The sequence below is a fragment of the Nerophis lumbriciformis genome, linkage group LG30, assembly GCF_033978685.3.
Source record: "Nerophis lumbriciformis linkage group LG30, RoL_Nlum_v2.1, whole genome shotgun sequence".
Classification (NCBI taxonomy): domain Eukaryota; kingdom Metazoa; phylum Chordata; class Actinopteri; order Syngnathiformes; family Syngnathidae; genus Nerophis; species Nerophis lumbriciformis.
In genome coordinates, this window is record NC_084577.2 from 32,763,096 (window position 1) to 32,789,176 (window position 26,081).

Sequence of the window (26,081 nt, forward strand, 5' to 3'; positions counted from 1 at the left end):
CCTCCACATAAAGGAGTGGACTTGGCCTTCAAAGACCCCCCCTGGAGCCTCGCCCCTTCACTGTCCGCACCTGGACCCTTCCCCTAATTATCAACAAAACAAACAATACTGGCCCCCCTTAGCTCTCCCTGGAAGCAGCAGAGGAGTGAGATGGGGAGGGGGGGGACAAAGAAAGACCCCCACAGCACCTGCTCCTGTGCTAATTACACATTTTGTCTTAGCTGAGACCTCGCCTTGGCCTTGGTCTTGGCCACAGAGATGTCTCCCCACGGCGATAACGCACGCTTTAGGAGGGAGGGGGTGTATAAGAGACTGGACAGCTTTGGGGCCTCCCAAAGTAAATGAGTGCTTTGAGCGAGGAGGAGAATGTTCCAGCAAGGTGCCATCAATTAGGAATTAGTGATTTTGAAGACTAAGCAAAGTACGGGAGAAGTGTTGACATTTTGTCCAAGCGTGGAAGTAGTTTGAGAAGACTTCCTCCCGGAATGTTCACATTACGTCTGCCTGCACGGAGATTGGTGAAGGGAAAAGAAAAGGTGCTATACTTCTCTTATAAAGCAACGTTTTATAAAATATATATATGTATAGAAAAGAAAAAGTTACAAATATTTCTTGGACTTTTTAGCAAAGCAAGCAGTGCCTTGTAAAATATCTGCTTGATTGTTCTGGAACCAAAGTGTAATAAGAGCCAGTGATTAGGAGACTTAGGAGAATATTCGGATGGCCTGCGTGACGCGGGTGTGGCACACGGGGCACTCGGGGTGCTTCAGCTCACAGATTCGGATGGCACACTCCATGCAGAAGAGGTTGTGGCCGCAGGGCACCAGGGCGGCCGTCACCTTGCTCTCGAAGCAGGTCATGCAGTCCCGCATGGTGGCCGGCGGCGAGTCCGGCACGGGGAGGCGCCCGGGGAAGCCGCCCTCGCCGGCTGAGGTGGGCTCGCTGTGGGCGCGGCGAGCCTGGGCGTGAGGCGAGCCGGACACCACGCAGTTAGTGTTGGAGTCGGGGAGGCCCGGCGAGAGTCTGGTCAGGGGCAGCGGGAGGCCTCCGAAGCTCTTGGAGCGCTGCTGGGCGTAGAAGGCCATCTGTTTGGGGTAGTCGGGGTCCCCCCAGCTCTGGGTGCCCTCCGAGCCGAAAAAGGAGCAAGGCTTCTCGCCAGAGCTGGAGAAGTTGCCCTTGTTGTAGATCCCGCCTCCTTCCACCATGGCGTCTGAGAAGTTCTGGCGGTAGCTGCTGCTGAGGGGCTTGCGCTGGCCCCCCTGAAGACCCCAGACCTGCTGGAGACGACTCTCCAGACCGCCACCGCCCACCGGGCTGTGGGGGCCCAGGCAGTCGTTCTCGTTGTTGTGCTCGTGCAGACCTCCTGTCCGGAAGGCGATGTGCGCTTCGATCTCCTCGCGGGCTCGCTCCGCGTTACTCGGCGAGCCCGTGATCTCAAAGACGGGGTCGCGGTCCCGGCTGGGGGTGACGATGTACGTGCAGGTCTGCTGCTGGATGCGTTTGATTGTGGATCCTTTGGGGCCCACCACCAGCCCCACCACCCGGTACGGCACCCTCACCTGGATGGTGGTCTGACCCGGTAGAGGCGTGGGCGGGGAGCCGCTGAAAGACACACCCAGCTTGTTGCGGGACGCCCTCAGCATGGAGAAGTGCTCGGCGGCCGAGATGATCTCGCGGCGAGCCAGGGCCACGTCCTCCTTGCGGCCGGTGATGAGAAATACGGGCTCCTCACCTCTGACGGGGGTTTTGATGTAGGTGTTGGTCTTGGCCCGCAGTGCTTTGATCTTGCAACCTGCACACACACCAACACATCAATAGTTCACTCTACAATACAATATTACTTATCACCAAGAAAAAACTGCTTTTACTGTAAAGTCGAGGATGGTTTGGGGTGCCAAGTCGTTGGTCCAGAAACTTCTCAAGCACTTCATCTTTCCTGCTGCTGAGCAACTTCGAGTAGCAGTTGACTTGAAATGCCTAATTGTTTCCATTAAAGCACATCCAACTGTACTTACAATCACATCCAACTGTACTTACAATCACATCCAACTGTACTCACAATCACATCCAACTGTACTCACAATCACATCCAACTGTACTTACAATCACATCCAACTGTACTTACAATCACATCCAACTGTACTCACAATCACATCCAACTGTACTCACAATCACATCCAACTGTACTCACAATCACATCCAACTGTACTCACAATCACATCCAACTGTACTTACAATCACATCCAACTGTACTCACAATCACATCCAACTGTACTTACAATCACATCCAACTGTACTTACAATCACATCCAACTGTACTTACAATCACATCCAACTGTACTTAGAATCGCATCCAACGGTACTTACAATCACATCCAACTATACTCACAATCACATCCAACTGTACTTACAATCACATCCAACTGTACTCACAATCACATCCAACTGTACTCACAATCACATCCAACTGTACTTACAATCACATCCAACTGTACTTACAATCGCATCCAACTGTACTTAGAATCGCATCCAACTGTACTTACAATCACATCCAACTATACTCACAATCACATCCAACTGTACTTACAATCACATCCAACTGTACTTACAATCACATCCAACTGTACTCACAATCACATCCAACTGTACTTACAATCACATCCAACTGTACTCACAATCACATCCAACTGTACTCACAATCGCATCCAACTGTACTCACAATCACATCCAACTGTACTCACAATCACATCCAACTGTACTTACAATCACATCCAACTGTACTTACAATCACATCCAACTGTACTCACAATCACATCCAACTGTACTTACAATCACATCCAACTGTACTTACAATCGCATCCAACTGTACTCACAATCACATCCAACTGTACTTACAATCACATCCAACTGTACTCACAATCACATCCAACTGTACTTACAATCACATCCAACTGTACTTACAATCGCATCCAACTGTACTCACAATCACATCCAACTGTACTTACAATCACATCCAACTGTACTCACAATCGCATCCAACTGTACTCACAATCACATCCAACTGTACTCACAATCACATCCAACTGTACTTACAATCACATCCAACTGTACTCACAATCACATCCAACTGTACTCACAATCGCATCCAACTGTACTCACAATCACATCCAACTGTACTCACAATCGCATCCAACTGTACTCACAATCACATCCAACTGTACTTACAATCACATCCAACTGTACTCACAATCACATCCAACTGTACTCACAATCGCATCCAACTGTACTTACAACCCACAAAAGAAGTGAAAATGCCATCTAAAATGTCACAAAATTTGAATATTGCGGTCTGAATATTTTTGGCAATTTCCGTAGATTCTATGTGACTGTAGTAACACTTTTGCACTCTGAGCATATTATTAGATCAGTCATAATATTATTATTATATTATTAGATCAGTCATAATATTATTATTATATTATTAGATCAGTCATAATATTATTATTATTATATTATTAGATCAGTCATAATATTATTATTATATTAGATCAGTCATAATATTATTATAATATTATTAGATCAGTCATAATATTATTATTATTATATTAGATCAGTCATAATATTATTATTATATTATTAGATCAGTCATAATATTATTATTATTATATTAGATCAGTCATGTTATTATTATCATATTATATCAGTCATAATATTATTATCATATTAGATCAGTCATAATATTATTATTATATTAGATCAGTCATATTATTATTATCTATTATTTACATGTCCTGACCTGACAAGTAAGCAAACATGAGTGATATTGTTATTACAAGTAAGCAAACATGAGTGATATTGTTATTACAAGTAAGCAAACATGAGTGATATTGTTATTACAAGCGCTGACACAGACGGACTATTTTAGCGGTGCATTGATAGCAGTGAGCTAATGCTAGCTAGGGATAATGTGAGCAGTATCCCAGCGAGAGTGGAAATATTACAGTGAGTGTTTGTTTTCTTATGGTATGTTTGGCACCTAGCAATGCTGCTAATGCTACAGTGTCACAATAAAGCTACGTCCGTTTAGCACTCGGCTTCTAAAATGTATTGCTCGTCCTCTTTGTGTTCGGGCTCAAAAGTGTAAGGTTCTGGGTCATCATTTGTCCCAAAGTAATCGTTGTTGACTCTCACAACGTCTGCTTGATTAGCATTGTGATATATGTAACATATATTATTCTGTACACATATTATGTATATATTCGTATATATGTTAGATTTTTTATGGCTATATTAGTCTATTTATACCTGCATTGTCCTTTCCATCCTTACACTTTCCATCATTGTAACTGAGCTACTGTGTTGAACAATTTCCCTTGTGGATCATTAAAGTTTGTCTAAGTCTATTGTTGTTGATGGGGAAGGGATCTGTGGGGGATCCTCTACATCACCTATCACATGACTGGCCCCCTCATTAACTCTCAAAATGGCTCCGTGAGATTGATACTATTTTGATTATATCTATTTATCCGCCAATTTTAGAAGAGTTTTGCTGTGATAAATGACATTGATATGATAATAGCTTCAATATAGGGCCAACTCGTTGTTCTACTCTACTGCTACTTTAATGGAGATGCAGATTTCACACAGTGCCAACACTATAGTACCTGCTTTAGGGACCATGGTATCCCCGTCCTTAATTGGCCAGCAAAGTTGCCAGGAGAAAATGTAATATGCAGAAGGCCACACCTGGACGCCATTCCACTGCAGTAACTCTGAATGAAGTACATGTTCATACTATTCTTTTTTTTATTGCAATACATATATATATGATCCTCAAAATTCAAAGAAATCCATATAATGAGTGTATATACTATACAAGTTGCACTTTTTATAAGAAATGACTGAAAGAAATCCACTTTTTGGTCACATTGTAATTGATTGAATAGCACCTGTATACACTTTGGCACTTTAACAGTAAACTTGGACTTTCCACTCTTTGCACATTGCTGGGGTTATTCACATTTCCTTAAGACCACGGACTGATGTGACCTGGCAACAGGCCTGGGTTCTTGATTTCTTGATGACCAATAATAATAATAATAACTGGGATTTATATAGCGCTTTTCTAAGTACCCAAAGTCGCTTTACATGTAGAACCCATCAATCATTCACACCTGGTGGTGGTAAGCTACTTTCATAGCCACAGCTGCCCTGGGGTAGACTGACCAAGGCCAAGACAATACAAGTGTCCTGCACAATTATTGAGCAGTCTGCCTTCAAGACACCTGGGCTCTGTGGAGAATCACCTGAGCAATAAACAACAGCTTACGGGAAGGGAATCCTTCTTCCTCTTGGCCTCTCTGGACCAGACAGGAAGTGCCGTCTGCCGACTGTTTAATGACGCCAAACTGCTGCACGCCGCCTTTTCATCAGCGTCCCAATTAGACAATCATGTGTGGGCCAAGATGAATCAAACACAAGAAGACTTCACAGAGACTTCATTTCCAGAACAAGGCGTCCACTTCCAACCAGGTGAAACAGGAAGTAAGCCGCTCGCTTGGCAACAACTCTGCATTTCATAACTTCCAATTAGCTTTTTGGAAGTAGCACAAAAAGATGAGAGAACACTGTTGGTAATGTCATTACCAGCGACTTACAACCTCCTGGAGCCTTGTACGCCAAAACACTAAATACTTTCAAAAGCGTTCTTTGTGGCATATATTTGTGCAAAGTTCCAAAGAAGGACAACAAACAGGAAACTAATAAACACAGCGATATGTGCACTTTAAAGCTAAACTGATGCAAAACCACCCAATGACAGGAAGTAGTCTTACAAATGACCAGAGGTGGGACCAAGTCATTGTTTTGCAAGTCTCAAGTCTTTGCACTCAAGTCTCCAGTCAAGTATTTCATCAAGACAGGCAAGTCCAAAGTCAAGACTGGAAAGTCTCAAGTCAAGTCCCAAGTCCTGCATTTTGAGTCCTTTTAACCACAGACTAATATACGTATTTACACAGATTGTGTATGCTTTTAAAACGCTGTATTTATTTATTAAAACAAGTACATTTGAAATTGCAGGGACAAAAATAGTGCTGACATTGCACTTCATAATAGCACTATTAACCAGTCATTTTAAACATTCCTTTACAGAATAAACACATTTGAAAAAACAAGTGCAACTGTACTTATTTGCAGAAAAAGTGTTAACATTGTACAAACCCCGTTTCCATATGAGTTGGGAAATTGTGTTAGATGTAAATATAAACGGAATACAATGATTTGCAAATCCTTTTCAAGCCATATCCAATCGAATATGCTACAAAGACAACATATTTGATGTTCAAACTCATAAACATTTTTTTGTGTGCAAATAATCATTAACTTTAGAATTTGATGCCAGCAACACGTGCCAAAGTAGTTGGGAAAGGGCATGTTCACCACTGTGTTACATGGCCTTTCCTTTTAACAACACTCAGTAAACGATTGGGAACTGAGGCCACGCTGTTGTACTCATATGAAAACGGGGTTTGTATTTCCATGGCATATTGCATTGTAACTAGTTCCACAGCAGTTTCTTCTTACCTTATCTCATTGATCTCATCTCATACTGTATGTGTGTTGATGTGTGCGTACACATGAAAAACATAACAAATACATGAACATAACAATGAACAGAGTTGTACTTTTTAGATGTCAGGGCCCTATGCAATATGTACACATATTCTTAATATAGTATACATTTTAACTGACCTTTATTTGACTGTGTTTGTCTTTTTGTAGGTGGCTAAAATACGCGGTGCTGCTGACCGCCGTCTAACGTTACGTTACTGTGTGTGATACATTGACTAACGTAACGTTATGTGTAGGTACCTCATTTTGGATTGATTGAGACTTTTATTAGTAGATTGCACAGTGAAGTACATATTCCGTACAATTGACCACTAAATGGTAACACCCCAATAAGTTTTTCCACTTGTTTAAGTCGGGGTCCACTTAAATTGATTCATGATACAGATATATACTATCAGATATATACTATCATCATAATACAGTCATCACACAAGATAATCACATTTAATTATTTACATTATTTATAATCCGGGGTGTGGAGGGGGGGTTTGGTTGTTATCATCAGTCATCAACAATTGAGAACAGAGAAATGGATATTGGAACAGTGTAGGTCTGATTTGGTAGGAAATGGACAGCAAGTAGTGGGTAGAGAGAGAGAGAGAGAGATCAGAAGGCATAAGAAAAAGTATCTGCATTTGATTGTTTACATTTGATTATTAACAATAAGGGGAGGGTGTTAGTTTAGGGTTGAAGTTGCCTGGAGGTGAACTTTTATTGCGGTTTTGAAGGAGGATAGAGATGCACTTTCTTTTACACCTGTTGGGAGTGCATTCCACATTGATGTGGCATAAAATGAGAATGAGTTAAGACCTTTGTTAGATGGGAATCTGGGTTTAACGTGGTTAGTGGAGCTCCCCCTGGTCTTGTGGTTATGGCGCTCATTTACGTTAAGGAAGTAGTTTGACATGTACTTCGGTATCAGGGAGGTGTAGCGGATTTTATAGACCAGGCTCAGTGCAAGTTGTTTTACTCTGTCCTCCACCCTGAGCCAGCCCACTTTGGAGAAGTGGGTAGGAGTGAGGTGTGATCTGGGGTGGAGGTCTAGAAGTAATCTGACTAGCTTGTTCTGGGATGTTTGGAGTCTAGATTTGAGGGTTTTGGAGGTGCTAGGGTACCAGGAGGTGCATGCGTAATGGAAAAAGGGTTGAACGAGAGTTCCCGCCAGAATCCTCATGGTGCTTTTGTTGACCAGAGAGGAGACTCTATAGAGAAATCTCGTTTGTTGGTTGACCTTTTTGATGACCTTGGTTGCCATTTGATCACAGGAAAGATTAGCCTCTAGAATGGAACCTAGCTGAGGTGGTGAAGAGTGAGGTAATAAGATGGTCCGGGGCAGGCTGTTCATTTAGCAGAGATACAGTCTATAGATATCTAATGTATTTATACATTGTTTATGTAGCATGTATATATAACCTCATCATATTGTTTCTTCAACTTCAAAATAGCTGACCCTTCTCTGGGATTATATTCCCAGTTTTGATCTGGGACGTCTGGTCACTTCTAGCATATAAGAATATTCTATTGCTATTAAGCAAACTATGAATAATAAAACATGTGTCCTTTATCATAGCTACACGTATGACGAAAAAGTGTGTGAAAATCAGTGGTATTCAGTGAGGTAAGATGAATGAAATGTTCATTGCTCCTGCCAAATGAATTGCACTGAGTGGAGCGGATCACCACTCCAAGATGGCGGCCCCGCGTCTCGTCAGCGCCAGTAGGCAGTAGCGCTCCATGCTGCGTCGACTTATAACATGTCTATGGTTATAACGTTAGCAGTGAGTTTACAGCCTCACTCATTTAACTACACAGCAAATAAAAGTCACGTTACTTAGCCAATAAACGTTAGCTTACATTCAAAACTTACCCTTCTTTGTGTAACTTCAAATGTACAACCAAGTTGGAAGTTGTTGCGTCTTCGTCTGTAATATTCCAACTGCATGTTTAGCATACTACCATTCCCTTTTTTGTTGACCAAGTCGTAGTTTTTATACCCGAACGAAACCAACTTTGGTATCATTTTTTCTCACTGCCGCATTGTTTGACAACTCTTCTTCGTTGGTTCTCCTGCAATTTGATTGGATGAAAACAACGTAGATCTCATTTGATTGGCTGTTGTACTGACAGCACACACGCTGACAGACACACACTCTGATAGACACACACTCTGACAGACACACACTCTGATAGACACACTCTGATAGACACACACTCTGATAGACACACACGCTGACAGACACACACTCTGATAGACACACACGCTGACAGACACACACTCTGACAGACACACACTCTGACAGACACACACTCTGATAGACACACTCTGATAGACACACACTCTGACAGACACACACGCTGACAGACACACACTCTGACAGACACACACTCTGACAGACACACACTCTGACAGACACACACTCTGATAGACACACTCTGATAGACACACACGCTGACAGACACACACTCTGACAGACACACACTCTGATAGACACACACGCTGACAGACACACACTCTGACAGACACACACTTTGATAGACACACTCTGATGACACACACTCTGACAGACAAACACACACTCTGACAGACACACACTCTGATAGACACACACTCTGATAGACACACACTCTGATGACACTCACTCTGACAGACACACACTCTGACAAACACACACTCTGACAGACACACACTCTGGTAGACACACACTCTGACAGACACACACTCTGATAGACACACATGCTGACAGACACACACTCTGACAGACACACACTCTGACAGACAAACACACACTCTGACAGACACACACTCTGATAGACACACACTCTGATAGACACACTCTGATGACACACACTCTGACAAACACACACTCTGACAGACAAACACACACTCTGATAGACACACACTCTGATAGACACACACTCTGATAGACACACACTCTGATAGACACACACTCTGACAAACACACACTCTGACAGACAAACACACACTCTGATAGACACACACTCTGATAGACACACACTCTGACAAACACACACTCTGACAGACAAACACACACTCTGACAGACACACACTCTGATAGACACACACTCTGATAGACACACTCTGATGACACACACACTCTGACAAACACACACTCTGACAGACAAACACACACTCTGACAGACACACACTCTGATAGACACACACTCTGACAAACACACACTCTGATAGACACACACTCTGACTGACAGACACACACTCTGACAGACACACACTCTGATGACACACACTCTGACAGACACACACGCTGACAGACACACACTCTGACAGACACACACTCTGATAGACACACACTCCCTTCGGGGTCGCTGGAGCCTATCTCAGCTACAATCGGGCGGAAGGCGGGGTACACCCTGGACAAGTCGCCACCTCATCACAGGGCCAACACAGATAGACAGACAACATTCACACTCACACCCAATTTAGTGTTGCCAATCAACCTATCCCCAGGTGCATGTCTTTGGAGGTGGGAGGGGCCTATCCCCAGGTGCATGTCTTTGGAGGTGGGAGGGGCCTATTCCCAGGTGCATGTCTTTGGAGGTGGGAGGGGCCTATCCCCAGGTGCATGTCTTTGGAGGTGGGAGGAAGCCGGAGTAGAACCCACGCAGTCACGGGGAGAACATGCAAACTCCACACAGAAAGATCCCGAGCCTGGGATTGAACTCACGACTACTCAGGACCTTCGTATTGTGAGGCAGACGCACTAACCCCTCTTCCACCGTGCTGCCCAAGTCACAAGTCATTGATGTCAAAGTCCAAGTCCAGTTGCAATTCTCTTTACATTTTATCAAGTCCAGTCTAAAGTCCCACTCGAGTCCAAGTCATGTGACTGGAGTCTAGGGCTGCAACAACTAATCGATTAAAATTATTATAAAAATAGTTGGCGATTAATTGAATCATCGATTTGTTGGATCTATGCTATGCGCAGAGGCTACTATTTTTTATTTTATAAACCTTTATTTATAAACTGCAACATTTACAAACAGCTGAGAAACAATAATCAAAATAAGTATGATTTTCAATAAAATACTGGAAAGGATAGAAATGTAGTTTGTCTCTTTTATTGGATTAATTGAAGTAATAATGGACAGATTAATGGATGATGAAATGAGTTGCTAGTTGCAGTCCTGACTATTCTACATTCTTTGGAATTGCTCACCTGAGAACACACAAAGTCTCTTGAATAAGAAAACATTCTTTCTTTCTACTCCAAGTTGAATTGTGCCAACTTTTAGTACCTACTGTTGTGTATTTTAGTACCTATTGGTACCTGTTGTTGTGTATTTTAGTACCTATTGGTACCTGCTGTTGTGTATTTTAGTACCTATTGGTACCTGCTGTTGTGTATTTGGTATCAGCAGAAGTCCCCAAATCAAACGGTGGTGGTGATACTTAGAAAATCAATCAAAGTTTGTTTGTATAGTCCTTAATCACAAGTGTCTCAAAGGGCTGCACAAGCCACGACCACATCCTGGGCTCAGATCCCACATCAGGGCAAGGAAAAAACTCAAGCCAATGAGACAATAAAACAATCTTGCCTCTTTTCCGACTTCTGCCAAACGAGCAGTTTGGAATTTGGACAATTGATGATGTCACAAATTGTGAAAACGGATCATCCATATATGGTGTAAATGGATCCAGAGTGCTAGTCAACGGCTACAACTGATAAAACTTACACATACACACTACATACACACTACATACACACCACATAAACACTACATAAACACTACATAAACACTACATACACACCACATAAACACACTACATACACACTACATAAACACTACATACACATCACATAAACACTACATACACACTAAATAAACACTACATACACACTAAATAAACACTACATAAACACTACATAAACACTACATACACACTACATAAACACTACATACACACTAAATAAACACCACATAAACACTACATACACACTACATACACACTAAATAAACACCACATAAACACTACATAAACTCCCAGGGTGAAAAAGTTCAATTTCAGCCGCAGACAATTGGACTGGCCTGAGCCCAAAGACACAATACGGTGTTTGTAAAAAGGCCACATCAACTGCTAGTTTTCTAGAACATGGCCTGACCTCACCTTGCCACTTTCACACCTGCACTCACCTTGCCAACATGCAGGACCAGGTCAGGTGACCTTTCCACTCCTCAATGTGTCAGTGGGCCACATCAACAACAACAATGTGTCAGTAGGCCACATTAACAACAACAATGTGTCAGTGGGCCACATCAACAACAACAATGTGCCAGTGGGCCACATTAACAACAACAATGTGTCAGTAGGCCACATTAACAACAACAATGTGTCAGTAGGCCACATTAACAACAACAATGTGTCAGTGGGCCACGTTAACAACAACAATGTGTCAGTGGGCCACATCAACAACAACAATGTGTCAGTGGGCCATTATAACAACAACAATGTGTCAGTGGGCCACATTAACAACAACAATGTGTCAGTAGGCCACATCAACAACAACAATGTGTCAGTGGGCCATATTAACAACAACAATGTGTCAGTGGGCCATATTAACAACAACAATGTGTCAGTGGGCCACATCAACAACAATAATGTGTCAGTAGGCCACGTAAACAACAGCAATGTGTCAGTGGGCCACGTTAACAACAACAATGTGTCAGTGGGCCACATCAACAACAACAATGTGTCAGTGGGCCATTATAACAACAACAATGTGTCAGTGGGCCACATTAACAACAACAATGTGTCAGTAGGCCACATCAACAACAACAATGTGTCAGTGGGCCATATTAACAACAACAATGTGTCAGTGGGCCATATTAACAACAACAATGTGTCAGTGGGCCACATCAACAACAATAATGTGTCAGTAGGCCACGTAAACAACAACAATGTGTCAGTGGGCCACGTTAACAACAACAATGTGTCAGTAGGCCACATCAACAACAACAATGTGTCAGTGGGCCACGTTAACAACAACAATGTGTCAGTGGGCCATATTAACAACAACAATGTGTCAGTGGGCCACATCAACAACAACAATGTGTCAGTAGGCCACATCAACAACAACAATGTGTCAGTAGGCCACATTAACAACAACAATGTGTCAGTAGGCCACATTAACAACAACAATGTGTCAGTAGGCCACCTTAACAACAACAATGTGTCAGTGGGCCACATTAACAACAACAATGTGTCAGTAGGCCACATTAACAACAACAATGTGTCAGTAGGCCACTTTAACAACAACAATGTGTCAGTGGGCCACATCAACAACAACAATGTGTCAGTGGGCCACATTAAGAGTGTCCGCCCTGAGATCGGTAGGTTGTGAGTTCAAACCCCGGCCGAGTCATACCAAAGACATTAAAAATGGGAGCCATTACCTCCCTGCTTGGCACTCAGCATCAAGGGTTGGAATTGGGGGTTAAATCACCAAAAATGATTCCTGGGCGTGGCCACCGCTGCTGCTCACTGCTCTCCTCACTTCCCAGGGGGTGATCAAGGGTAATGGGTCAAATGCAGAGAATAATTTCGCCACACCTAGTGTGTGTGTCACAATCATTGGTACTATAACTATGTATAAACAACAATGTGTCAGTGGGCCACATTAACAACAACAATGTGTCAGTGGGCCACATCAACAACAACAATGTGTCAGTGGGCCACATTAACAACAACAATGTGTCAGTGGGCCACATCAACAACAACAATGTGTCAGTGGGCCACATTAACAACAACAATGTGTCAGTGGGCCACATCAACAACAACAATGTGTCAGTGGGCCACCTTAACAACAACAATGTGTCAGTGGGCCACATTAACAACAACAATGTGTCAGTGGGCCACATTAACAACAACAATGTGTCAGTGGGCCACATTAACAACAACAATGTGTCAGTGGGCCACATTAACAACAACAATGTGTCAGTGGGCCACATTAACAACAACAATGTGTCAGTGGGCCACCTTAACAACAACAATGTGTCAGTGGGCCACATTAACAACAACAATGTGTCAGTGGGCCACATTAACAACAACAATGTGTCAGTGGGCCACGTTAACAACAACAATGTGTCAGTGGGCCACATTAACAAGCCCCCCCGCCTTGTGAAGAGTCTGGCGCTCTCAGACGACAAAGGAAGCCAAGCAAGTGCTGAGTGACATTGATGGTGTGGATGTGCTAGAAGAGGCTAGAAGAGGTGCTAAAGAAGGTAGAAATGCTAAGAAGAAGAATGTTGATGATGGAAGTTGAAAGTGGGAGTGTGATGGAAAGAAGAGTGGGGGGGCAGAGGAGCACCCACCACTCCCTTTTCTTTGTCCAATAACATCAGGTAAGATAAAGTTTGCCCTTTACCTTGCCTGCCCACTATCTCGGCCACATGTTCGGAGCTGGGCACAGGAACACATTCAGTGATGTTGCAGCCGCGTCCTTTGGGCTCGCCGGACGAGCTCTCAGAGTACAGCGCGCACAACTTGCTCTTGCCGGCCAGGATGGCTGCGTCCCCGCCATGCTGCTGCTGCTGCTGCTGGTTGTTGTTGTTGTTGTTGCTCCGGTCCTGCACTCCCGCCGTCGGGACGCCGCCGCCGCCGCCGCCGCCGTCCTCGCCCTCGCCGAGCCCCAGCAGAGACAGCTGGCCCAGCGCGACCCGAAGGGCGCGGGAGTCGTCCTCGTCGTCGTCGGGCGGCACCAGGAGAGCCTCGCCTCCGAAGCCGGAGCCGGCCAGATCCCCGGCGTAGCCCCCGTTTTTCTCCATGATCCCTGCTAACACCAGCAGGCTCGGCATGGCTAACAAAGAGTGTGTGAGACAAAGACGAGGGCAAAGAGACTGGAGAACAGGCGACACCCCCCCCCCTCCTCCCCTCATGCGCTAGTCCCGCCCACAGGACCCCCCCCCCTCCTCCCCTCATGCGCTAGTCCCGCCCACAGGCCCCCCCCCCCCCCTCCTCTCCTCCTGCGCTAGTCCCGCCCACAGGCCGCCCCCCCCTCCTCTCCTCTCCTTCTGCGCTAGTCCCGCCCATAGGTCGCCCCCCCCCCCCCCCTCCTCTCCTTTGCACTAGTCCCGCCCACAGACCGCCCCACCCCCTCTCCTCCTGCGCTTTTCCCGCCCACAGACGGCCCCCCCCCTCCCGCTCCTGGATCCCGCCACACTTCCACTCCACTCTCGGCGAGGACAGAAGAAGAAGGCCGGCGTCTGCACGCTACTCCGGGGGCCGGGCTTGGCGACGCCCCACCCCGTCTGGCCGCCGAGCCGCGCCCCTCCTCCTGAAGAAAGAGCAACACGGACCGTGTTTTTTTATTTTATTTATGGTGGATCTTCTCCGCTCCAGGATCACACCGCCTTCTACAGGAGTGTCTGCTTTCATGCAGGAACCCACCACCACCACTATCTTCTACAGGAGTGTCTGCTTTCATGCAGGAACCCACCACCACCACCACCTTCTACAGGAGTGTCTGCTTTCATGCAAGAACCCACCACCACTACCTTCTACAGGAGTGTTTGCTTTCATGCAAGAACCCACCACCACTATCTTCTACAGAAGTGTCTGCTTTCATGCAAGAACCCACCACCACCACTATCTTCTACAGAAGTGTCTGCTTTCATGCAAGAACCCACCACCACTATCTTCTACAGGAGGCTCTGCTTTCATGCAAGAACCCACCACCACTACCTTCTACAGGAGTGTCTGCCTTCATGCAAGAACCCACCACCACTACCTTCTACAGAAGTGTCTGCTTTCATGCAAGAACCCACCACCACTACCTTCTACAGGAGTGTCTGCTTTCATGCAAGAACCCACCACCACTATCTTCTACAGGAGTGTCTGCTTTCATGCAAGAACCCACCACCACTATCTTCTACAGGAGTGTCTGCTTTCATGCAAGAACCCACCACCACCACCACCTTCTACAGGAGTGTCTGCTTTCATGCAAGAACCCACCACCACTATCTTCTACAGGAGGCTCTGCTTTCATGCAAGAACCCACCACCACTACCTTCTACAGGAGTGTCTGCCTTCATGCAAGAACCCACCACCACTACCTTCTACAGAAGTGTCTGCTTTCATGCAAGAACCCACCACCACTACCTTCTACAGGAGTGTCTGCTTTCATGCAAGAACCCACCACTACCGTCTACAGAAATGTCTGCTTTCGTGCAAGAACCCACCACCACTATCTTCTACAGGAGTGTCTGCTTTCATGCAAGAACCCACCACCACTATCTTCTACAGGAGTGTCTGCTTTCATGCAAGAACCCACCACCACCACCACCACCTTTTACAGGAGTGTCTGCTTTCATGCAGGAACCCACCACCTTCTACAGAAGTGTCTGCTTTCATGCAAGAACCCACCACCACTATCTTCTACAGGAGTGTCTGCTTTCATGCAAGAACCCACCACCACTATCTTCTACAGGAGTGTCTGCTTTCATGCAAGAACCCACCACCACTATCTTCTACAGGAGTGTCTGCTTTCATGCAAGAACCCACCACCACTACCTTCTACAGAAGTGTCTGCTTTCATGCAGGAACCCACCACCACCTTCTACAGGAGGCTCTGCTTTCATGCAGGAACCCACCACCACTACCTTCTACAGGAGTGTCTGCTTTCATGCAAGAACCCACCACCACTATCTTCTACAGGAGGCTCTGCTTTCATGCAGGAACCCACAGAAAGATGTAAACAGGGTGGAAGCGAGGCTGCACATGGTGCTGCTGGATGAAGAAAAAAATGATGTCAACTTTATTCCTCTTGTTGGATGGGGGCGGGGTGGGGTGGGGTGGGGGGGGTGGAGTGGGGTGGAGTGGGGGTTATTTCCGGTGTTTTTCCCAATAATAACTGCTGGATGTAAAGCAGCTTTGCAGCAGCATGACTGTCTGCATATATATTTATTTATATAGGAGGGGGCTGTCTGCATATTTATTTATTTATTTATATAGGAGGGGGCTGTCTGCATATATATTTATTTATATAGGAGGGGGCTGTCTGCATATTTATTTATTTATTTATATAGGAGGGGGCTGTCTGCATATATATTTATTTATATAGGAGGGGGCTGTCTGCATATTTATTTATTTATTTATATAGGAGGGGGCTGTCTGCATATTTATTTATTTATATAGGAGGGGGCTGTCTGCATATATATTTATTTATATAGGAGGGGGCTGTCTGCATGTATATTTATTTATATAGGAGGGGGCTGTCTGCATATTTATTTATTTATTTATATAGGAGGGGGCTGTCTGCATATTTATTTATTTATTTATTAAGGAGGGGGCTGTCTGCATATATATTTATTTATATAGGAGGGGGCTGTCTGCATATTTATTTATTTATTTATTAAGGAGGGGGCTGTCTGCATATATATTTATTTATATCATGTATGGGAGGGGGAGGGGAGTCGGCAGACTGCAGACCCCAGCAGGAAAGGGGGGGGGGGGCATCCATACATTCAGTCAGAGCCTTTTAAAGAAGGTTTTGCAGCAGAGCTTGTGAACAAAGAAGTCCACAAGATGTCCTCCACCACACCAATTCTATTTCCACTTCCACTTCTCCTGACATGAATATTGACTGACGTGTCAAAGTCACCTGAGGACGTGAAGGACAACAAGACCATGATGTCACACAAGAAGCACCTTGGTTAAAGTGAAGAGAAGATGGTAGAAGAAGAGAAGATGGTAGAAGGAGACAAGCTGGCATAGGTTCCCACGTGCTGCCATTAAATTCTCTTTTGATGACTCCGTCACGCAAACATCCACTTCCTGTCCTGCGCTCAAGAACAACTTCCAGAAGAATTCCCCAAAAGTGTGTATCAACATTCATTTTGTCAAGTACAATCTTATAAAACACTTAACTTTATCACTTCTCTTCAAGTGCCACCGTAATGACATTAAATACAGTAGTGTAGTAGACCTAAGTATTCATTAAGTACCACCATAATGACAACATTAAATACAGTAGTGTAGTAGACCTAAGTATTCATTAAGTACCACCATAATGACAACATTAAATACAGTAGTGTAGTAGACCTAAGTATTCATTAAGTACCACCATAATGACAACATTAAATACAGTAGTGTAGTAGACCTAAGTATTCATTAAGTACCACCATAATGACAACATTAAATACAGTAGTGTAGTAGACCTAAGTATTCATTAAGTACCACCATAATGACAACATTAAATACAGTAGTGTAGTAGACCTAAGTATTCATTAAGTACCACCATAATGACAACATTAAATACAGTAGTGTAGTAGACCTAAGTATTCATTAAGTACCACCATAATGACAACATTAAAATACAGTAGTGTAGTAGACCTAAGTATTCATTAAGTACCACCATAATGACGATTAGGACATTAGTTTTCAGCCAGCAATTAGTGTGCCAGATTCCAGCGAGGAATTAGCACGTTAGTTGCCAGCTAGTAATTAGTGGTGCAAGCTCCCAGCTAATGATTAGGGCAGTAGTTGTCAGCTAGCAATTAGTGTGCCAGTTGCCAGCTAGTGATTAGCAGCACAAGCTGACAGTTAACGATTAGAGTACGAGTTGTCAACTAGCGATTAGCGTGCCAGTTTCCAGGTAGCGATTAGCATGCCAGTTTCCAGCTAGTGATTAGTGTGCCAGTTTCAGCTCAGGATTAATATACCAGTTTCCAGCTAGCTATTAGCGTGCCGATTTCCAGCTAGCAATTAGCATGCTCGTTGCCAGTTGCAGATTAGCAGTGCAGGCTGCCAACTAATGATTAGAGCGCTAGTTGTCAGCTAGCTATTAGTGCACTTTTTGCCAGCTTGTGATTAGCACACTAGTTGCCGATGAGGGCATCCGTTGCTAGCTAGTGATTAGTGACTGACAAGCTGACTGTTAGTGATTAGTTAGTTGTCAGCCAGTTTACAGCTAGCCATTAGCATGCTAGCCGGTAATATTTGAATATCTAACAAGCAGGGACTTTTAGCAGCCTTTTCATTCCAAAGAGAATCCCAAGTTGTTACATGAAGTACTAGCAGGTCCTCAAGCAGGTCCTCATCAGTCCTGGTCTCTGGACCTATCAAGCAGGTCCTCATCAGTCCTGGTCTCTGGACCTATCAAGCAGGTCCTCATCAGTCCTGGTCTCTGGACCTATCAAGCAGGTCGTCGTCAGTCCTGGTCTTTGGACCTATCAAGCAGGTCCTCATCTGTCCTGGCCTCTGGACCTATCAGGCAGGTACTCATCAGTTCTGGACTCTGGACCTATCAAGCAGGTCCTCATCAGTCCTGATCTCTGGACCTATCAGGCAGGTACTCATCAGTTCTGGACTCTGGACCTATCAAGCAGGTCCTCATCAGTCAGGGTCTCTGGACCTATCAAGCAGGTCCTCATCAGTCCTGGCCTCTGGACCTATCAGGCAGGTACTCATCAGTCCAGGACTCTGGACCTATCAAGCAGGTCCTCATCAGTCAGGGTCTCTGGACCTATCAAGCAGGTCCTCATCATCAGTCAAGGTCTCTGGACCTATCAAGCAGGTCCTCATCAGTCAGGGTCTCTGGACCTATCAAGCAGGTCCTCATCAGTCCTGGTCTCTGGACCTATCAAGCAGGTCCTCATCAGTCCTGGTCTCTGGACCTATCAAGCAGGTCCTCATCAGTCCTGGTCTGTGGACTTGTCAAGACCTCCCAGCTGATGAGCAGAGACTGGAATGGCGGCCATGAAACATGTGATCCAGCATCATGGTGGGGGGGGGGGGGGGGGGGTGGTGCATGCAGTGTAGTGTGTCCACAAGTCCATTAGAAGTCCACTGGGAGGGGAGAGGCCGGATCAATACCAGTTCTGGGATCAGGTTTCTGCACAATCCTCCCTCCCGCCTGGACCCGCCTTCAGTCTCCTTGTGGGATTGGGGATAGGGACCCCCTCCCCCCAAGACCATGTGGACCTGAGGCAACAGTCATCTTCATGTGTGTTACGACTAGTTCAGGTCACGTCACCGACTAGTCGTGGAACGTAACAGTCGATCATAGCCAGGTCACATGACCGACTGTTACAGCACGCGTGTCCTGTAACAGTCGGTCACGTGACCGACTGTTACAGGACACGCGTGCCACGACTAGTCAGGTCACGTGACCTGACTAGTCGTGGAACACGTGTCCTGTAACAGTCGGTCATGTGACCTGGCTATGACTGACTGTTACAGGACACAGGTGCCGAGACTAATCAGGTACAGTACACACGCACACACATACAGTACACACTCACACATACAGTACACACACATACAGTACACACACATATATACAGTACACACACGTACAGTACACACACACACTCATACAGTACACACACATACAGTACACAGTACACACACACACATACAGTACACACACACACGTACAGTACACGCTCACACATTCAGTACACACACATACAGTACACACACGTACAATACACACACTCGTACAGTACACACACATATACAGTACACACACATACATTACATACACACTCATACAGTACACAGGTGTTTCCATCACCATGACAACCAAATGGAGAGGGGGGGGGGGGGGGGGGGGGCTCAGGTGTGTTTTTCCATCACCATGACAACCAAAAGGAGGGGGTCACTCAGGTGTGTGTTTCCATCACCATGACAACCAAACACCTATATCACAAAGTTTTTTCTTTAAATATATATAGATATGTAAAATAAAAACAATAACAAATATAAATATATATATTATATATATATATACAGATAATATATATAATATCCATCCATCTATTATTATGTTTTATATATAAATATATATATATATATATATATATATATGTATGTGTGGGAAAAAAAATCACAAGACTATTTCATCTCTACAGGCCTTTTTCATGAGGGGGTTCCCTCAATCATCAGGAAATCTCCTGATGATTGAGGGAACCCCTCATGAAACAGGCCTGTAGAGATGAAATAGTCTTGTGATTTTTTTCCCACACATACATATATTGCGCTCTACTACGGTATCGAGCACTATTTTTTGGATAACCTTATTAAGATATATATATATATATATATATATATTTTTTTTTTCTTACAGGTAGAATTTTTGACACCCTAAGTTATGCAGTTAAACAATCGTATTATTATTATTATTATTATTATTATTATTATTATTATTATTATTATTATATTCTTACATGGGGGAAAACAATAGTAAAAATGTAAGAAAAAAGAGCTAAATAATAACAATTATTAATAATATACTTAGTCACCTCTAACACATAACTGACACAATATCTGTTTTAGTAGTTTTGTTTTAATAAAAAATATCAAACTGACCCCCACATACTTTGACCTTTCAGTACGGGGCCACCCCAGTTTGGACACCCCTGAACTAAAGTATCAAAAGTATGGACATTTGGATTTGAGGATGGATGTTAGAGCGTAAAGATCTGGTATCGGCGATATCACTAACAGTATCTTCATTATTGTGGGCTGTCCACATCTTTTTGGTTAGAGCTGCAAACATAGTGAGAGTATTGTTGTCATGGTTACAGTATGTTTGATTTATGTTACACTTTGTATGTCATGTTATCTTATTGGGAACACTTTGTCAAATCATTTGGAATATTAATGACAACTTTTGTGATGTCACACATTAGCACATTGTATTAACACTGCATTATGGGAGGATTTCATTAGTGTGTGTGTGTGTGTGTGTGTGTGTGTGTGTGTTCAAACACTCACTTAGCGCCACACACACACACACACCTGCCATCAATACTACATCACTGGTGAAGGATTCAATGGTCCAGGAGAGTGAAGAGTAAATCATCTTTGAATTCAATGAAATAATGAATACAAAAGTTTATGTTCCTTCATTTATTGAAATAAAAGCCACACAATTCTCAAATTAAGAATAGGAGATAAAAAAATAATTTGTAGTAACATACTTTTACATGAAATGATGTTTGATTAAATCACAAACTCAATTAAACACAATGTATAAATATGTAGTAAAAAATGTTAAATAAGATATTATGCAAATAATAAATTCCTATAAATTCCCCACAAATGTACAAGGATAATAGGAATATTACAAAAATAAAGTCACATGAAACCTATGTTTATTAAACATGTTCAAAAATAGAGGCTGGCATTTTTTTTATTAGAAATGACATGAAATAATATACTTTATTTTTTAAATAACAATGTATGTTTAAACTAAAAACATCTGAACTCAACTTAATGTTTTACATTTCTTTCAACACTAAAACACTGCAGTTTACAATCACACACACACACACACACACACACACACACACACACACTCACACACACTCTCTCTCACACACACACGATGATGTGAGAGCTGGTGTCATGCGGGAATATGAGTCAGCTTGTATGACGTCATTGCTGTTTGCAGCTATTAGCTCATCCCCCCCCACCCCTCCCCTTGCAATCACATGATGCGGTGACTTCCTGCAGGGTGATGACGTCACACCTGTGAGTGAGTGAGGTAACGCAAATGTTTAAAAAAGTTGATGTGAATAAAATGTGAAGTTGTTTCAAAATGTTCAAGTTGCAAAACAAAAACTAAACTAATGTTTAGAGACAGCATTACCCAGAAGGCTTAGCGGCACAAACAGAGACCAGTGGAGGTGTTTGATGGGGTTAGGTTCCCTCAAACAACATCACCACTATCACCACTTCTGATTGGACCTTCCCTCAAACAACATCACCACTATCACCACTTCTGATTGGACCTTCCCTCAGACAACATCACCACTATCACCACTTCTGATTGGACCTTCCCTCAGACAACATCATGCTGATTGGACAAAACCTGCCAGCAAATTACAGTTAGGAGGCTGCGCTTAACTGGAAGTTGCATTCATTGGTGCTGCTAGTATATACCTGTTAACTTCCTGCTAGTATGGCTAACTTCCTGCTAGTATGGCTAACTTCCTGCTAGTATGGCTAACTTCCTGCTATCCGTGCTAATGGTGCTTGTACTGGTAAGTGTGAATATTGGAGTTCCTGGTGGGAATTTGAACAGGAAGCCCTTGGAAGTGTGACAGTTTGAGCATTGTGACGTCATAACTGACTTCTGCTTCCTTTGTCAACTTGAAGCATTTTTCTCATGCATTTGTTGTTGTTGTTGTTTTTTGTTCTGCATTGGCACTATTTTGTTTCCTCTTGCATTTGTTATCTGCAAGTTTGCTGATGTTGACAACATAACATCCAACTGGAAGATGATTTCTGTCCCGAGACTTGAATTAGGTGAGTCACCTCATTCTTCCACCTCCGCAGCACAAAATAGACCCGCGGAGGACCAATTACGGCCGCCAGGTGGCGCGCTGTAATTAGCGAAGATTGATTGACAGATGGTCTTCTTCTCTGGTGGAGTGGGTGTGCGGCCTTTCTTCTTCTAGTGGTGGTGCAGGTGGTGCAGGTGGTGGTAAATATGTGACAGTGCACACCTGCAGGAACGCAGCTCGGCACCAGCGGGACTTTTTGCATGATTTGACGTCATTTCAGCGAACCTGTTCTGCTGTGTCGTGTCACGTGCACCCGCGGGAAAGGCGCGTGGTTTAAAGCGCGTGAAGGAACTTTCTGGAGGAATCAGGTAAGCGCTTCAGTCGAACGTCTTCATGTTTTCTACTTTTTAAAGACTTCTTGCCTGCTTTTTAATGGCGGGACCGAACAAGTCAGCTGTTGTTGTATGGAAGGTGAACTCAGCGACCCCTGACGTCATCCCCCTGCAGTGAGCCCCCATGGCCGCTGGGGGGCGCTTACCTCTGCTTCTCTGGGTGCAACCGTGTGACCACCAGCAGAGGGCGCCAAAGAGTCTCCGAATGACTTGAATAGCAGGACTAGAACCATTGTAGTAAAACACTGCTAATGAGATACTAGAACCATTGTAAAACAGTACTAATGAGATACTAATAGCAGGACTAGAACCATTGTAAAACACTGCTAATGAGATACTAATAGCAGGACTAGAACCATTGTAAAACACTGCTAATGAGATACTAATAGCAGGACTAGAACCATTGTAAAACAGTACTAATGAGATACTAATAGCAGGACTAGAACCATTGTAAAACACTGCTAATGAGATACTAATAGCAGGACTAGAACCATTGTAAAACACTGCTAATGAGATACTAATAGCAGGACTAGAACCATTGTAAAACACTGCTAATGAGATACTAATAGCAGGACTAGAACCATTGTAAAACACTGCTAATGAGATACTAATAGCAGGACTAGAACCATTGTAAAACACTGCTAATGAGATACTAATAGCAGGACTAGAACCATTGTAGTAAAACACTGCTAATGAGATACTAATAGCAGGACTAGAACCATTGTAGTAAAACACTGCTAATGAGATACTAATAGTAGGACTAGAACCATTGTAGTAAAACACTGCTAATGAGATACTAATAGCAGGACTAGAACCATTGTAGTAAAACACTGCTAATGAGATACTAATAGTAGGACTAGAACCATTGTAGTAAAACACTGCTAATGAGATACTAATAGCAGGACTAGAACCATTGTAGTAAAACACTGCTAATGAGATACTAATAGCAGGACTAGAACCATTGTAAAACACTGCTAATGAGATACTAATAGCAGGACTAGAACCATTGTAAAACACTGCTAATTAGATACTAATAGCAGGACTAGAACCATTGTAAAACACTGCTAATGAGATACTAATAGCAGGACTAGAACCATTGTAGTAAAACACTGCTAATGAGATACTAATAGTAGGACTAGAACCATTGTAGTAAAACACTGCTAATGAGATACTAATAGTAATAACATACATTAGCATTGTTTAGGGAATTGTATCTCAGCTGCATTCAATAACACTTCTTACTTACTAAGCTTGTGTTGTTAGCATTAGCTAATATGCTAAGACGTCTACGGGTGTCTGTTGGAATTATTAGCATTCTTTATGTATTCTTTCAGTTTCGTAAAATCACTAAAAGGTCAGCGTGGAATTATTGAATCTGTGTAGCTGATTGGAGAGCTAATTTCCACAGCTAGTGGGTCCATGACCATGACTGACGTTTTGTTTGTTCAGCCGTTTTACTGCCGTGTTAGAGACACTGGACACAATTAAGGTATGTAAATAAACATTTACCAAATCTTCTTATGTAAATATCTGTGCTTATAGTCTGCTGTGGTTAATATATGTATTTTCTTCTCAAATTTAGTGGGTCAGTCTAAAGTCCGGAACATATGGTATATATATTTTGTTACATATGGTATATATATTTTTAAATAGTTTTTGAAAATGCTGAATTGGTTTAGGACTGGCGTAAATAAGAATCACTACAAGCTCTATTCACTCTGAAAGTCCCATTATAATGTGTTTTTTCCCCCTCAAATGTGGTACTGAAGCAGTAGTCTGAACATGGATGCAAACACTTGTGTAGTCAGTGTCACAAAGAGAGGTGAGGGCAGAAGTCGGCAACCCGCGGCTCTTTGATCACTCTGATGCGGCTCAGCTGCCGACGCCCCGATTTTTCCGGGAGCCTTCCGTATTTCAGAGCCTCTCCCGAAAATCTCCCGGGAAAACCATTCTCCGATTTTCACCAGGACAACAATATTTTCCAATATATCCTTTACAACCTGTCATCACGTCAGCTATTTACACCGTGCTATCTGCGTGACGGCCCAGTCACATGTTGTCTGGGGTTTCTGCCTACACATGTAAGTGACTGCAATGCAAACTTGCTCAACAGCCATACAGGTCACACTGAGGGTGGCCGTATAAAACAACTTTAACACTCTTACTAATATGCGCCACACTGTGAACCCACACCAAACAAGAATGACAAACACATTTTGGGAGAACATCCGCACCGCAACACAACATAAACACAACAGCACTAACTCTTCCGGGGTACATTATACACCCCCGCTACCACCAAACCCGGCCCCCCCAACCCCAACCACCTCAACCGACGCACGGGTGGGGGGTGTTGATGTGTGTGTGTGTGTGTGTGGGGGGGGGCAGCGGGGGTGTATAATGTACCCCCGGAAGAGTTAGTGCTGCATGGGATTCTGGGTATTTGTTCTGTTGTGTTACGGTGCGGATGTTCTCCCAAAATGTGTTTGTCATTCTTGTTTGGTGTGGGTTGACATTGTGGCGCATATTAGTAAGAGTGTTAAAGTTGTTTATATTGCCACCCTCAGTGTAACCTGTATGGCTGTTGACCAAGTATGCCTTGCAGTGTACAGACAGAGGCCGCTAACAACATGTAACCGGGCTGGCACGCTGCTAGTACAGGCTGTAGAGGGCGCCAATGGCAGTGCGCCCTTCTTAGTGTTGTCTGGGTGGAAATCAGCAGACATTCAAAAGGATGGTAGCCTTGAATTTCGGGAATCTCCCGGAAAAATCGGGAAGATTGGCAAGTGT

General features: G+C 43.7%; 2 protein-coding genes across 2 annotated transcripts in view; one reads left to right on the forward strand and one right to left on the reverse strand.

Moving 5' to 3' along the window:
- Positions 1-213: 213 nt before the first annotated feature.
- On the reverse strand, positions 214-14,526 carry mex3a (mex-3 RNA binding family member A). Its single transcript, XM_061934140.2, has 2 exons — positions 14,034-14,526; positions 214-1,792 (listed from the first exon to the last, which is right to left on the reverse strand). Exons 1-2 carry the CDS (start codon positions 14,461-14,463, stop codon positions 705-707), a joined length of 1,518 nt encoding a protein of 505 aa, XP_061790124.1. The 5' UTR covers positions 14,464-14,526; the 3' UTR covers positions 214-704.
- Positions 14,527-23,048: 8,522 nt separating this feature from the next.
- The window catches only part of LOC133579887 (prelamin-A/C-like), a 45,410-nt gene continuing 42,377 nt past the window's right edge, over positions 23,049-26,081 (forward strand). Inside the window, exon 1 of the mRNA XM_061934147.1 lies at positions 23,049-23,267. The gene's annotated coding sequence lies outside the window, so the exon portion shown is untranslated. The remainder of the gene's footprint in view (positions 23,268-26,081) is intronic.

Coding starts and splice junctions, on each gene's coding strand:
- mex3a (XM_061934140.2), bottom strand. CDS start 14,463: ATGCCGAGCCTGCTGGTGTTAGCAGGGATCATGGAGAAAAACGGGGGC. Junction 1,793..14,033: donor CGAGATAGTGGGCAGGCAAG/GTAAAGGGCAAA, acceptor GTGTGTGTGCAG/GTTGCAAGATCAAAGCACTG.